The sequence below is a fragment of the Cyprinus carpio genome, chromosome B4 (genome assembly GCF_018340385.1).
Source record: "Cyprinus carpio isolate SPL01 chromosome B4, ASM1834038v1, whole genome shotgun sequence".
NCBI classification, from domain to species: domain Eukaryota; kingdom Metazoa; phylum Chordata; class Actinopteri; order Cypriniformes; family Cyprinidae; genus Cyprinus; species Cyprinus carpio.
The window spans coordinates 25,932,472-25,949,262 of record NC_056600.1 but is presented as its reverse complement, the minus strand read 5'-3'; the positions used below and the strand labels follow the sequence as shown (position 1 = coordinate 25,949,262).

General features: G+C 35.3%; 1 protein-coding gene across 1 annotated transcript; it reads right to left on the bottom strand.

The window, feature by feature from the left end:
- Positions 1 to 761: 761 nt before the first annotated feature.
- On the bottom strand, positions 762 to 15,369 carry LOC109048060 (gastrula zinc finger protein XlCGF57.1-like). The gene is made up of 3 exons (XM_042722447.1): positions 15,230 to 15,369; positions 14,717 to 14,846; positions 762 to 2,517 (listed from the first exon to the last, which is right to left on the bottom strand). Exons 2-3 carry the CDS (start codon positions 14,799 to 14,801, stop codon positions 992 to 994), a joined length of 1,611 nt encoding a protein of 536 aa, XP_042578381.1. The 5' UTR covers positions 14,802 to 14,846; positions 15,230 to 15,369; the 3' UTR covers positions 762 to 991.
- Between the last annotated feature and the right edge of the window lie 1,422 nt (positions 15,370 to 16,791).

The following is a 16,791-nucleotide window of genomic DNA, read 5'->3' as shown; positions in this document are numbered from 1 at the left end:
CTCTTAAATGCCCTGAGTTCAATCAAGGATTCGTGTTCAGTTAAAGGAGAACATGCTGCAGAGAGACTGTAATCAAGATAACAATACTGTGACACAGAAGACGTTAGGCAGTCGTAAAGTGGGGTGTTTAAACAAAGTACCTTTCAAGGAAAGCCTATGTACTACGGCCATATTTGCATTGCCTCCAGGCAGCTCAAACAAGATCAAGTCCTATCTAAATGAATGGGGCAATTCTGAAATCTCAAAAACTGCTTGCTGAACTCGCAATTAAATTATGTATTTCAAATGAGCAACAAAATCTGAATTAAACTGCCTCATGAATGTTGTATCTTATGCTCAAATGTCATTTAAAAAGCTTATTTTTCAGGCTGGACCAGCCAATGTGAATGCGCAGTCAGAACGGCACATGTGCATTGGCTGGTCTAGCCTCCAGTTTCTATGGGAACTGGAGCTTCTAATGGCCGCTCCAGTGATGCAATGATTTTACCAATCAGCAACTGGCTCTTTCATTTAGAAGGCGGGTCTATTCTGCCATATTTAGCATTGCAGTTTCTATCATTCGTAAGTATAGGAGTGAACCGTCTCTGTATTTCTACAGTCTTTGGTTTAAATCACTTTAGCATCAGGCTGCAACATAAGATTGTGTGAGACAGTGTTTCACTAAGGCAACCCACGACTGGAACCAGCTTCAAAATGTCATCACAGGAAACCCAACAGTATAGCCAAATTCAGATTCAGATTGAAAACGTTTACAACACAAGTTGAATCAGATAATGCAATGTTTATTATTTCATTCCATTTATGTCCTTTCATTTATGATTGCTCATTTACAGAACATTGTGGCATTTCACAGCAAGCTACAACTTTATCTAATATTTTACATTATTAATTGTTTATAATATTAATAAAAATAATTATTTACATTTTGGAGGTTTTAAACTCAATCAAATGAAAAATTAATGAGTGATGTTTGAAACAATTGAAATTAATTTCACATAATACATATTTTCTGGTGCCATTTTAAATTGCTGAGCCATTTAAAACTCTTTCCACATATAGAACACAAATAGAGTCTCATATATGAATGACTTTTCAGATGCATCGGTAAGTGTGATTGCAATAGAACTTTGTTGCACTGAACAGAATTAAATCTCTTTCCTCTAGAGTGAATGTGCAAGTGATTTTTAAAATCGCTTCTTTTTCGAAACTTCTTGTCACACTCAGAACTCTGCGATTTCTTTCTAGAGTGAGTTTGCATATGGCCTTTCAGGTCTCTTTGATATGCGAAACTCTTCTCACACTGAAGACATGTGAAAGGCTTCTCTCCAGTGTGAACCCTTATGTGAGTCTGAAGGTTTCCTTTAAGTGAGAAACTCTTTCCACACTGGAGACAGATAAAAGGCTTCTCTCCAGTGTGAACTCGAATGTGAATCTCAAGGTTTGCTGCGTTAATGCAAGCCTTTCCACAGTAATGGCACATGAAAGTATTTGCTCCAGTGTTATTACGGTGAGTTATTACATGACTCTTTAGTTCTTTACTGTCTGTGAAACTCTTTCCACACTGACGACACAGAAAACTGTTCTCTCTCGAGTGAATCCTCATGTGGTAATTAAGCGTTACTTTATGTCTGAAACTCTTTCCACACTGATCACATGTGAAAGGCTTCTCTCCAGTGTGAATCCTCATGTGAACCTTGAAGTTTCCATTAAGTGTGAAACTCTTTCCACAGTGATGGCACATAAAAGGCTTCTTTCTGGCATGAGTTCCTACATGATTCTTAAGACATTTCTTGTTTGTGAAACACCTTGGCTTCTCTCCCGTGTGAATTTTGATGGGAGTCTTAAGACCTTCTTTTTGTGAGAAGTGAGGTCCAGTGTGACATCTCACGTGGCCATTAAGGGTTCCTTTACGTGTAAAATTCTTTCCACACAGAGGACACGCGTAAGGCTTCTCTCTGGTGTGAATTCTCATGTGAGTCTTAAGACTTTCATTTCGTGAAAAGGTGTTCCCACACAGTTTGCAGGTGTAAGGCTTCTCTCCAGTGTGAATTCTCATGTGGGTATTAAGGGTTCCTTTACGTGTAAAACTGTTTCCACACTGAGGACATGTATAAGGTTTCTCTCCAGTGTGAAGTCTCATGTGAGTCTTAAGACTTCCTTTTCGCGAGAAGCTGTTTCCACACTGGTTGCAGGTGTAATGACTCTCTCCAGTGTGAATTTTCATGTGGGTATTAAGGGTTCCTTTAAAGGTAAAACTTTTTCCGGACTGAGGGCATGTGTACGGCTTCTTGCTGGTGTGAATTTTCATGTGGACATTAAGGTTTCCTTTTCGAGTGAAACTTTTTCCACACTGAAAGCAGGTGAAATTACTTCCATTCGTTTGAACTCTTTTTTGTGAAGATGTATGTGTGCAGCTAAAAGATTTTTCTCCATTTATGAAATCATGATGTTTCTCACACTGGTCTTTCCCTTCCACTTCATTTAATTTTTGTCTCTCCTCTTTCAAAGCCATGAAGTCTAAAGTGAAAAAAAGACAAATACAAGTTAATCTCAATTTAATGGCATAAAGCAACAGACATCAAAACAAACAGAAAAGCATTAAAGAATCAAAATCACCATAAAGCATCAAAATCAACATGTATGTTAGATCCTATGCACTAAGATTTGTTAGATTTCAAGGATTAATCAACTGAAATCTCAGAACCTTTCAGTATTGTTTATTTTAGGCCTTTATGAAAAACCTGCAGGCCAAAAAGGCTATTTGTCAATTATCAAACTAAAAAAAAAACTGTTTAGTACGAGAAACTACAGGTGCATCGCAATAAATTAGAATGTCGTGGAAAAGTTCATTTCAGTAATTCAACTCAAATTGTGAAACTCGTGTATTAAATAAATTCAATGCACACAGACTGAAGTAGTTTTAATCTTTGGTTCTTTTAATTGTGATTATTTTGGCTCACATTTAACAAAAACCCACCAATTCTCAACAAATTGGAATATGGTGACATGCCAATCAGCTATTCAACTCAAAACACCTGCAAAGGTTTCCTGAGCCTTCAAAATGGTCTCTCAGTTTGGTTCACTAGGCTACACAATCATGGGGAAGACTGCTGATCTGACAGTTGTCCTGAAGACAATCATTGACACCCTTCGCAAGGAGGGTAAACCACAAACATTCATTGCCAAAGAAGCTGGCTGTTCACAGAGAGCTGTATCCAAGCATGTTAACAGAAAGTTGAGTGGAAGGAAAAAGTGTGGAAGAAAAAGACGCAGCCTTATGAGGATTGTCAAGCAAAATCGATTCAAGAATTTGAGTGAACTTCACAAGGAATGGACTGAGGCTTGGGTCAAGGCATCAAGAGCCACCACACACAGACGTGTGTCAAGGAATTTGGCTACAGTTGTCATATTCCTCTTGTTAAGCCACTCCTGAATCACAGACAACGTCTGAGCCTGGGTTAAGGAGAAGAAGAACTGGACTGTTGCCCAGTGGTCCAAAATCCTCTTTTCAGATGATAGCAAGTTTTTTTTATTTAGTTTGGAAACCAGTGTCCTAGAGTCTGTTGGAAGGGTGGAGAAGCTCATAGCACAAGTTGCTTTAAGTCCAGTGTTAAGTTTCCACAGTCTGTGATGATTTGGGGTGCAATGTCATCTGCTGGTGTTGGTCCATTGTGTTTTTTAAAAGTCACTGCACTCGTTTACCAAAAAATGTTGGAGCACTTCATGCTTCCTTCTGCTGACCAGCTTTTTGAAGATGCTGATTTCATTTTCCGGCAGGATTTGGCACCTGCCCACACTGCCAAAAGCACCAAAAGTTGGTTAAATTACCATGGTGTTGGTGTGCTTGACGGGCCAGCAAACTTACCAGAGCTGAACCCCAGAGAGAATCTATGGGGTATTGTCAAGAGGAAAATGAGAAACAAGAGACCAAACAATACAGATGAGCTCGAGGCCACTGTCAAAGAAACCTGGGCTTCCATACCACCTCAGCAGTGCCACAAACTGATCACCTCCATGCAGAGGTGGGTAGAGTACCCAAAAACTGTACTCAAGTAAAAGTAAAACTACTTATAGCAATATTTACTCAAGTAAAAGTACTTGTCTGAATAGTTACTTGAGTAAGAGTAAAAAAGTATCGGATAAAAAAAAACTACTTAAGTAGTTAGTTACTAGTTAATTTGGGTCATTTACTGAATATCTATAGTCTATTTTTATTTAGATATATAGATAAAATGTATGTAATGTATGCATATTGGCAATATTGGCTAAATATTATTAAGCATTATTTTTATTTTTTATTTTCATTTTTATTAGAAACATTCCCAGACGCATGAACTACATCATGAAATATCTCGATTCTCACCTTCCTAGATTATGTTAGATAATATGCGATGTCAAAGTAGCCTAATAATGTAATCTATTAACTAAAATCTATTAACTGTATAAAAACCTGTCTGTTTACTTAAGTAACAGATATGGGTGTCATGCCATAAAATATTTTTAATATGACTGACTTTATATTAAATGTGAATTTTACATTGAAAGTTAATGTGATATAAAAACAGCTACTAATCTTTCATTGTACAAAAAGAGAGCAAATAACATTTACATGATCAAAGAACATTTTCACTGAGAGTCTAGAGTTCAATCACTCTCAAAAACTCCCATTAAAATCACTGAAACTGTTAACACTGTGAAATCAATATCTTATTTTCAGATTCGTACACACATCTGCACTTTTCCACGACATTCTAATTTATTGAGATGCACCTGCATATTTGTAAACTGTTTCAGTCAGAATTTAAGCCCCATTGTAACACAGAAACTGTGCATATTACAGTTACATCTCTCTTTTAGTGCTATTAGATCTTTTGACAACATAGACCAGGGCTGTACATTTTTTGCATAGCACTAGTGCTACAAAGTTTGAAAGTTTAAAGATCTCTAAAATTACATCTCTAAAAAAAAATCAACCAAAAATAGTGCAGTTTAATCAAGCATTAACAGGCAAAAGACATTCATGTTTCATACAGGACACAAAGTCCAAGAAATGTTCTCAGAGAAACATATTATTTGCCCAAAGTGGCAGACTGCAGAAACTGAACCATTTCCTGACATTGTCAGTTTTGTTTATATAGACCAGTACCACAATCCAAACAACATCCATTTATAATTCAACCTCACAACAACATTATACTTCAAACTCTATGCACCAGCAACAAAATAAGAAGAACTGTTGTTTATAGCAACACAAACTCATCAGAGGCCTGTAGCACGAAGCCGTTTTCAGTTAAGTTTGCGTTTAGTTTGAGCAAACTCTAAGTTTTCAGGATCAAGAAGGTGGGTTGGTTTTGAGCGGGTTTCATCACCATGGTAACTTATGCTACATGGCTTCCCTGCTCCAGAGCAGGTTTTATTCTGGTTTAGAGATCACAAACCCAACCTGGATCAATCAGCTGTGAGCAAAGTGACATATATCTGATGCATCGAAGACACAAAATTACCAGACTTTTGTGGCTACTTGTATATTTATATTATAATTGTTTATAATTCATATCATACATTCATATATTTATTATATGAAGTGGCAATAAATTTTAAGCTTTACTTTTAAAGCTGCAGTCCATACATTTTGCCTCTGTGCCGACCCGGTGTGGATATTCACTGTACTTCGGAATCACAGATTTTACGTCTTGGAAGTATGACCCAAATCAAAATTTTCACCAGATATTGTCATCCAACAGAGTAAGTAAAAAAGTCTGACACTTTTGTTCTAACTAACTGAGTAAAAAGCTTTACAATAAATCATGCTACAATGGTGACCAAATCTAGCGATCGGTTAACTCGGACTAAGGTAAGGAGATAGTTTTGAACACTGGCTGGTTATTTACTTGCTTATATACTGATTTCGTATCATTTTTAACCCCAAAAAAGGTTACGGACTGCAGGTTAAATTAAATTAAACATAGATACATATAGATAAGCTTTAATATATCCAACTTTTAAAATGACTAAACTTATATGTTTTCCTTTTGAGCTCTGTGTGAAACTTTATAAATGTATTTGATTCCTTTGCACAGTCATATATTTTCTTTCTGCTGCCTTCTCAAACTTTTGCTGCAGCTAAAGTGTTTATTCCTGCCTTGTTTAATCTTCAGCAGAGAAGAGAATTGCGCTGACTCTCGCGAGAAGTGAATCCAACTGACGCTTTGCTGATGCTCTGCACATTCCCTGTGATTGGCTGTTTGCTGAATGAGTCACACTTTCTGATGCACGCGCTCCAGAGTTGACAAAACGTTTATATCGAGCTTTGTCAGCCCGCTGATAAACTATAACTATAAACCAGGTTGGATTTGTTCAATTCGCTTCATGCTACATGCCACTGGAGAGAAAAAGGTAACAAAACTGCGATGTGAAACCTTGTGCAAAACAAACACTTACGAAATAAAGCTGTCATGAAATTACCACTAAACTACCACTATAGCCAGTAGATGGATGCAGAGGATCACACATTACCTCATTTGCAAATTATTCTCATTTTTTGCTTTTGGATTTTCAGAAAATTACTGTTTTAACTATTTTGAGCACTTTTATTGTACTGAAGTAAGAAGTATAGCATGTGCAGGGTAAGTCACTGTCTCATGTTATTTAGATGAATATACAAAACAAATACGTTATTCCTTATTTATAATAATGGGTAATGTATTATTTAAATAATACATTGAATAACTTAAATCAAATATCTGTTTGCACAGGTTTATTTTGATATAGATTTGTTTTGTCCAGTCTATTGCTTCGGTTATTACAATTTCAGGAATGACTCACAGAAGAATTTAGCAGATTCACTCCTGTAATTAAATGTGTCTGCCACTCTTAAAACTCATCAGTTTACGTGGATGTTGGTTGTCTGCATGACGAACAAAACCTTTCTTCAAGCGAAAAAAAAAAGAGTGATTCTTTATAGTAGGGATGGAATGGTTACCAATTTGACAACAAACCATGACAAATAATCCTAATGGTTGGTTTTATCATTTCATATTTTAATTATCGTTAAAATGTAAATACCGCTCAGCATTAAGCAAATTTAGTAACAATCTCATGTAGGTGCAACATATGTGAAAACATGAAAGGCAGAGTGCTGAGAGAAATTATATGAAAGAACATATGAATGAATGAATTCTATGAATGTATGAGGGAGAACCAACTGTCTTAAGAGAAATACAGATGGCATTTGCTTTTCATCGTTGCTTTGCGTAATGCTTTTTTTTTAAAGCACAGTGCTGCTTGGTTTACAGAAGTTAGCAGGAAACAGCTCTATACCTGCTGTTCCATAAGCACCACCTACTGTCAGACAGTGGATTCTCATTCAGCCTGTCCAAACTTTATTTGAAAATTTTAGTACATATTTGTAGATAACATTTTATGTTCTAAGCCGCCCAACCAATTTTTTATATATATTTTTTAATCTGGCCGTGATTTTTTATGTAATTTTAATGTTTACACAAACAAAGTGCTTAGTGTTGATAATTTTATTTGTTTGTTGGTTTTCAACATTAAAATTGGTGAAATGATTTCAGTGAGTGTATGGCCCTATTCGGACGGGACTAGTTTTCTAAACTATGTTTGAGCTTTGATACTTATCACACGATGTCAATGATTTTCATTTTATTTTTATTTAATACATTATTTGACAGGGACGATAGACAGTCGGAAAACTGCCCCATAATTAGCTACAGAGCTAAATTTCATCTGCAGTCCCTGGGCAGGAAAATACTAAAATTATGTGACAAAAACATCAGTATAATACCATGTACAGTAAAATCCTCCCAAAATATAACAGGTAAAAAAATATAATCCCCCACATAGAAACTACAATCCAAATTTCTATAAAATATCCCCTATTAATACTACAAAGCATCATCCTACGGAAAATTATAAAAAAAAAATTACAACTCACCAAAGTTTCATTCAGAATACAGAAATACTCAATGGCCACACACCAGACTCTTCTTTAACCATATTTTCAAATGTTGCTTAAACTGTGCTAAGGTGGAACACTGTCTTATATTGATTGGTAAATTATTCCAGTTATTAACAGCCCTTACAGAGAAACCTGAACGACCAAAATCAGTAACTCTAAAATTTACGCCGCAATCACCTCTTGACGAAGCTCTAGTTTGTCTTATATTTTCAGTACAAGAAGACAAATTCCTTCAAGGGTTAAGGTGCAAGATTGTCAACAATTTTGTACATCAAACAACAATTATAAAACAATAAAATAGTGAAAAGTAAAAAAAATTATATATATATTTACTTATTAATAATCAAACAATGATGATACCTGTAAAGTTTCTTGTCAAATACTTTTAGAGTACGTTTATACAAAGTATATAAAGGTCTAAGAGTAGATTTTCTTCCTTGAGACCATGAAGTAATACAATAAGAGAAATGAGAAAAGATCAAAGAATTCAAAAAGACTCTTGACGCTTCTATTGAAAGTTGACTCCGTATAAATGTAAAATTTCTAAGTTGAGGTGTCACTGCACAGTCTATTTTTCATACATGCTTTTCAAATGTTAGATGAGAATCTAAAATAACTTCAAGATACTTAAAATCTGGTACAATTTGTAATTTTTCACCATTAACTTTCTGTTTGGACCGCCTCCTTTTTAATTTCAAAATACACACATGTACTTTGAACAACATTTAATGTTAAGCAGCACTGAGTAAACCAATCTAAACTTTTTGTCATTGCGATAGATACTTTTTGTGCCACCTTTTCTTTTGTTTTGTCATGTAAATCACAGTGTCATCTGCGTACATTTGAATATGTACATCAAATACAAACTAAAGAGTAATGGCCCTAGGGTTGACCCCTGAGGAACCCCTGTGGGACAATCTCTTAAAGAAGATATGTATGTATTATTCCGGGTACACGGTTTCCTTGATGTAAGATCAAACTCAATCCATTTTTATTGTATCTTCCAAAAAATTAAAATGTGATAATTTAGATAATAAAATGCTGTGATTTAGTGTATCGAATGCCTTTTGTAGATCAAGGAACATAGCACCCACAACCCCACCCTTATCTAATTTTGACCGGATTTGCTCAATAAAATAACATACAGCAGTTTCTGTCAAATGCGGTTTACGAAACCCAAATTGCATAGGACACAATAAATTATTTTGTATATCTACGAGATACACAATTTGCTCAGTTACTACTTTTTCTACTATTTTAGACACTACTGATAGAATCGAAATCGGCCTATAATTTGCCACATTAGTTGTATCTCCCATCTTAACAACTGGGGTAACTAACCCCATTTTCCAACAACCTGGGAATGTAGATTGTCTAATTGATAAATTGGAATTGGTGCTAAAAATGAAATCACTATTATTATTTTTTTTTAAAGTTACAGTCTAAACCATCCATATCTTTGGCATTGGAATTTTTTTAATATTTTATAATATCCTGAATTATACACTCTGTAACTATTGTCAAATGAAATCCAGGTTTTACTAAATTCACTGAATTAATTTCTTTGTGTCTTATTCCAAATTTATCACTCAAATTTTGAACTGAGTCAACAAAGTCATTATTAAATACATCAGCAATTTCATCGGGTTTATCCATTATACTTACATTAAAATCCAATTCTAAATATTTATTACATGATTTAATGTTTTTCTTTATTAATTTATTAATAGTTTGCCATACCCTTTTACTATTGCCTTTAGCCTCATTTAAAATATAAACAAAAATTAGTGCCTTAGCCTGCCGTAATGTCTTAACTACCTTATTTCTTAAACTATTAAAAAGAAGTCAATCTTGTTGCAAACCAGATTTTATAGCTGTTTTTAAAGCAGTATCATGCTTTTTCTCTAATACACTCCGGCAACACATCCAAACCACAGTTAACCCTGGCTTGATCACCAGTGGCCATTGTGGGAATCTCAGGTGAATCGCCAACAAACTCCGGCAAAACAACCAGGCCGCAATCGGTCTCTGGGCGTTGCAGAGATCCTGTGCTTTGTATATGTGCACTGCATAGTCATTCAGATTGATTTCCATTAGTATAACCACAGTTTCTCTACAAATACCATGGTTACTTTAGTTTAAACTTTTTTTTTTTTCATTTATTTGTAGGAAAACAATGTTTACTTTTTGTAAAAGTACATGTGTAATTAAACCATAATGTAATTGAGTGCAGAAATGAAGGCGAGTAATCTTACCAGACACTGATATTACAGTAGCTAGTCTTAACATTTTATGTGATCTGGCTCTTGATTTTATTTATTTACTTATTTTTTATTTCTTTGCCGGGAGGCACACATATCAAAACCACATGCGGCAGTGAGAGTGTCTACGGTAGTTCACATTGGCCAAAACACACAAGAAAATGCATTGTGAAAAAAAATATTGTCAGCAATCACAGACATTTGCATTTGGATGGGATTAGTTTTGATTCAAATAGCTGCTCGCATTTCAGCTTGTCTAACAGACATTTCTTGCTGGATGAAAGATCATCAACTTCAACTCAACCATGCCAAGACAGAAGTGCTTGTGGAACTTCAAGTTCAAGTTGAGCTTTATTGTCATTCCGCTACGTGTGGGCATACAGTGGAATGAAATGTCGTGCCTCACAGGACAACGGTGCTACATAAATACAGACATACAACTATGAAGTAAAACAGTAAAAACCTATACACAACTAACCTACTGTCAGATTTTGACTATAAATGTACTATATATAAAAGTTTAGCTAGACATAAGCTAAAAAATACAGACTATACAAATGCTTCACATAACACTATACCTATACACAACTAACCTACTGTCAGATTTTGACTTTAAATATTATTTATAAATGTCTATCTATACATAAACGAAAACAAAAAACAATACAAACTATACAAATGCTACACATAAATACTGTACCTATATACAACTAACCTGCTGACAGATTTTGAATATGAATATACTATATATAAATGTTTACCTATACATAAACTGAAAAGGACAAAAATATATAGACTATACGAGTGCTTCACATAATACTGTACATGTGAAAAGGGAAACATCCTAAATCAAGCAGCTGGCTGGGGAACAGTACAAGATGATTTGTAGCGCATGAGCATGTAAACATATTTGAGTCTTTTGTGGGATTATGTACACACAGCAGTGTGTGCGAAAAGTGTCTAGGCGCATAGAGGAGAATTTCACAAAAAAAAAAAGATGTTTCAGACAGTTTTTCTGTGATGTGGTATGGTTTGGGGGGGTGGAGGAAGTGAGATAGTCCATGTTTTAGGAGGTATGGGGTTTGTGTGGGGTTTCAGAGGAGGGCGGGGTGATTTGAGTTCAGGGCTCTCACAGCTTGGGGAAAAAGCTGTTGAGCAGTCTGGCGGAGCGGGCTCTGATGCTCCGGTACAGTCTTCCTGATGGTAAGAGCTGGAAGAGACTGTGGGAGGTATGGGTGGGGTCCTTCACAATACTGTTGGCTTTGCTGGAGCATCGTGTGAGGAAAATGTCCAGGATGGAGGGGAGAGGGGCAACGATGATCTCTGCAGCTGTGTTCATGTCCGCTGGAGGGTCTTGCGGTCTGCTGCACTACAGTTCCTGTACCAGACAGTGATGAAGCTGGTCAGCGTGCTCTCTATGGTTCCTCTGTAGAATGTGGTGAGGATGGGTCGAGGGAGACTTGCTCTTTTCAGCCGGTGGAGAACGTGTAGGCGCGGTTGTGCCTTTTTGGAGAGTGACATGGTGTTGGTGGTCCAGGTGAGATCCTCTATGATGTGCACCCCCAGTTTCTAATTCTATTTTATCTATTTTGTTGATTGACCCTATAACACTTGTACTCTTTATTCTATTCTTTTTCTATTATATCAACTTGTTTTTTTTGTGTGTGTTATATGCATGTATGCATATTACTAAACAAAAATTAAGTTTTGATCAATTTACAATAGGAAATTTACAAAACAGCTTCATGGAACATGATCTTTACTTAATATCCTAATGATTTTTGGCGTAAAAGAAAAATCTATAATTTTGACCCATGCAATGAATAGTTGGCAATTACTACAAATGTAACCTTGCTACTTATGACTGGTTTTGTGGTCCAGGGTCACAAATGTAAATGTAAATGTAGTTTTCTCCAATCAATGAGTTTTTTCGAACGGGATTAAAATCGCAAAGTATGTCTGTTAAACACAAATTTCTCTAACGACCCCCTGGAAAAACTAGTCCACTCCAAATAGGGCTTATGAGTGCTTTTCAAACATTTGTAGCACATTTTAACAATACCATGATAATTTTGGCCACTATACTTGTGAGATTTACATATAGTTTCATATCTGCTTTATAGCGCAACTGACTGAGCTCACACATATGAAAACTTTTAACTGCACAATGAATCTCTTTATGAAAAAATAAATAAAATAGTTAAACTAAAGTAACCACACATTAACCATGGTTTTGCTATACTAACAATATAGTAGGGCTGCACGATTAATCGAACCCGATTAATAGCGATTGCATGCACATTTTGTCAGTAAAGCCGGTTCTGTGATTAGTAGTAAATCTCCATCACCTGCTTTCAGGTGAAGCAGCATTTACTACACAGAGCCGTAGTTCACTGACAAACTTTGCAAAATCACATTCATACTCGCAGACGATACAGTCATAGGATTATGAAATCGATTAAATCATTCGCAATAATGACAGCTGTTTGCGTATCTTCTCAGTGAACTACGGCTCTGTGTAGAAAATGCTCCTCCATCTGAGAGCATATGAAAATACATTTAATAACGTTTTTACTCCAAACTCACTCCATTGTACTCTCTATTCTAACTCACTTAGAATAGAGAGTACAAATTTACTACTGATCACAGAACTCTGCTTCACTGAAAGATACGCATGACAATCGCTGCTTCTGCCTCATCGTGATTTACTGCCTTTGCGATTTAATCTCAATTATTTGTGCAGCTCTATCATATAGCTTCACCAACTTAGCAAATTGAATTACTGATGTTCAGACTGCATTCACTAATCAGTACAACTGAAAGAAATTCGATTCAAAGAAATTTGATTGAATAATGGTGTCCAAACAGCACATGGAAAAACATCCAACAATCTTGTCACTTTACAGAAAAGAATAATGCATTTTAAAGGACACAGGGTGAACTGCTGTAGAGAAAGTGCAGCTCATCACATGTAAATGCATCATATTAAAGCTTAAGCACAAACAAAATCATAAAGATCCTGTCAGGTGCTTAGACATGTGTGTGTTATTTAATGCTTTTTAAACATGTTTTCCCCAATGCAAAACCTTTTAACAATTTCTTTATATGCAATTTTTTTTTTAATTTTATAAATATGTGTACATGTTCATTTTTGGATAAAGGCTTATTCTGACAGCAAGCAAGTCTCTGAATGAGCATTAGCACGAAAGTACAGGAACAGATGGAGCACAACAGAAAGAGAGTGCTTACTACAGGGTTTCTGCGGATCTTTAAAAAGTCTTAAATACCTTTAATGGTATAAGTTAAATTATGTTTCCAAGAGGTCTTAAATTTAGGGATGAAAAACAGAAACTGTCCTTAATATGGCTTACTGTGATGTGACGATTAAACTTCAATAGACTATTATGATTTCATTGGATAAATATGAGTGCTGCAAGTTTCAAACTAGCTATGAGTGCAGAGCTGCTTTTAGATGACAGCAAATGAATTTGAATTTAACTACTGGCAGATAATGAATTTGCATTTCCAATCAGCCAGTCTGATTTGTGCAAAATAAATGCTTTTGTTAGATACCGTTTCATATATAAAGGGGTCATATGACAAGGCTACAAATAACATTAGTGTGTTTGGTGTAATGCAATGTTTACATGGTTTAAGGTTCAAAAAGCACATTATTTTCCATTTACCGTACATTATTGTTTCTCCTCTATGCCCCTCCTTTCTGAAATGCATTGATTTTTACAAAGTTCATCATTCTGAAAAGCACAGTGTGCTCTGATTGGCCAGCTATCTAGTTCGTTGTGATTGGCCGAATGCCTCAAGCGTGTGACAGAAATGTTACGCCCCTTACCATATTTGGAAACAGACAGCGTCTCCACGACATAGCAGCGGCAGCAACAATACTACAGCAAGAATAAAACTTGCGCCTTCTTTCTTTGCACAAACATTTGGGCGGTGTTATGCAAATCTTCCAGCACAGTGACATAGATATGTGGGGGTGTTTTAGGAGGGCATGGATGAGTCTTAACTTTTATAAAGAATATCTCTTTGGGTTTGAGACTTTAGTCTTTGCAACTTTACAGATATTATATATGCACGAACAGCTTGTGACAATTGCATATGACCCCTTTAAGTAACAGAAATGAATGGTTTGCATTCTGTTCTGCATAGTTCAGAAGTTGATATTGGGTTAAATTGAACTGTTTTAAACTATTTCCACTGTGTCCCCAAATTTATTACATGGTATGTTATAATAACTTATGCTTCTCAGGTACACTTAGAGACAGCATTAGTATTTGTTTGGTCATGTGATCGCAACACCATTTTCCACAATGCAACCTGCTCTATATCAAGTATAAAGCCACTTTAATTAAAGCCACTCATATGACATACTTCAAAAATATCATTACCATTACTGAAAGAAAACATTATAAGGATCAAATTATTGATTTCAGCTTTGAGAATGAACTCTAACCTGTTTGTGTCTCAGTATCTTCATGTTTGACTCTGAATGCTTCTTCAATCTTCAAGTCTTCACTCTCCTCTTTAATAAACGTCATCTTTATAACTGTATGTCATGTAGATCTCAGCAGTCTTTTTTTCACCTGTGTGTTTGGACACATTGTCATATTTAACATAAAACATTAATAAATAAAAATCTGAATTAATATAAACTTCCACATAAGTCTGTTGGAACTAAACTCTGCAGGGGCTGGCCCTGGAAAAACAGATTTTGACACACCAATAGATACAATGAAATCTGTGATAAGGTTTATAAACGACTTAAAATAAAAGATTTTCTTTTATTTTCTTGCAGCCTTCAACAGTTTACAATAAACTGATTTCACGCAAAATGAGACGCACTTTTTCTGTTAGTAGATTCGTTTTCCTCAACCGAAATATTACAATGTTACATCCGATAAATATTAAATCGCTTGTAAAAACAACTGTTAAACTTAAACTCTTTAAATGCTTAAAAATCACAAACCTTTCTACAGCCGAATCACAACAGAAGCAGGAGCGCGGCGCAGCCTTATGACGTCACATAGACAGCCCAAAATAAAAGTACATACTAGCGAATAGAAATTTAAGTGAGAAGCGATAAATTTAAGGTAAACGCATATGTCAGTCAGACATACAAATCGTATGTCAGAGGTCTTCAGTTTTATTTGTGAAGAAATGGTTAAATACACGTTTGACCCATAATGTGCCAAAAATAACTACCAATGAGGGAGTGCAGCATATCTAAGATGGGAGAGTCTATCTAAAGGGGTCAAGAAGCCATTAAAAAAAAAAGTTTGCTGCCTTTTTTGGAAGAGCCATATGAAAGGTAATTTAACTATTACACAGTGATCAAGGTTTGTTAATAAAAATTACTGCAACACACACACATACACACACAAACACATCATATAACTTCTTATAACTTTTATTTGCTTGTTGTTATTTTAGTTGCTATGAAAGATTTGACCAGGGTGTTATTTTCCAAACTTTGCAAATTCAATAAGCTTATGTTTAGAAAATAAAATCTCCCTTGCCTCACAGTGCTTTGATCCACTGCCTGCACTGCTTTCCCCCTTTACCTCACACAAGTCCGGTGGGAGAGAACAAAGTTCTGCAGCAGTTGTGGAACTCCAGTAAGTCTATTTTACTCATTTAAACCTTTGAATGAAGTGATTCATTTCTCTTTAATACAAATGACGATAAGCCTATTTGTGAACTGATATTGGACTGATATTGTAGATCTACTGTCGTTTTGGGTTTTCCTCCGATCAGATCGTGGCAGATCTTGAGATTGCTGCAGTTGAATATCTATGCTTTCCTCTGTGTACATGAATCCTGACAAGTACAGTTTTAGCTGTATTATTCACTTCCCCTTCAAAAATTACTTTTGAAAAATGTTACGCTTATTGTCCCAAAACTGTTTACTATTAACTTCACTTATTTAAAATACATATTTGAAATACAGAATACTGTTTTTTTATTCCCTAGTGCAAAAATAGTATACTTAAGCACAATTTATTCGTACATACTTTAATATAACTAAATGTATTTGTGGCACACTATAAATTGGTATAGGCTAAAGTCTGTTAAATTGGGACAACTAATTTTGTACTAAATGCATTTTAGTTTAGTGCCAAAGCAGTGCTTAAGTACAACTAAATTAGTAATAAATATATTTATTTGTGCTAAAGTGGAACTATTTTAAGTATACTTAAGTACACTTTAAATATTCCTTCTTGTATTTAAGTTTTGAAATGCAGAATTCATCCTGCATAAACTTCAAATGTATTTCTCTGACATTACAATTACACTTTAAGAGTGTTAAACATGCATTAATTAAAATTATTCTTCAAGTTTTTTATTTTTTGTCCCTTACTTTTAGTAAGTTTAAAACGCACTGCAATGGCATTCAAAGTAATCTTGAAGTGTGTTTAACATCATTATTGTGTGCTTTTAATGCAAATTATGAATCTTTATAAATTATGGCACAGTTTTACAATTCGTCTTTTACTAACCATACCAGCTAACTCACTCACCCGAGAACGT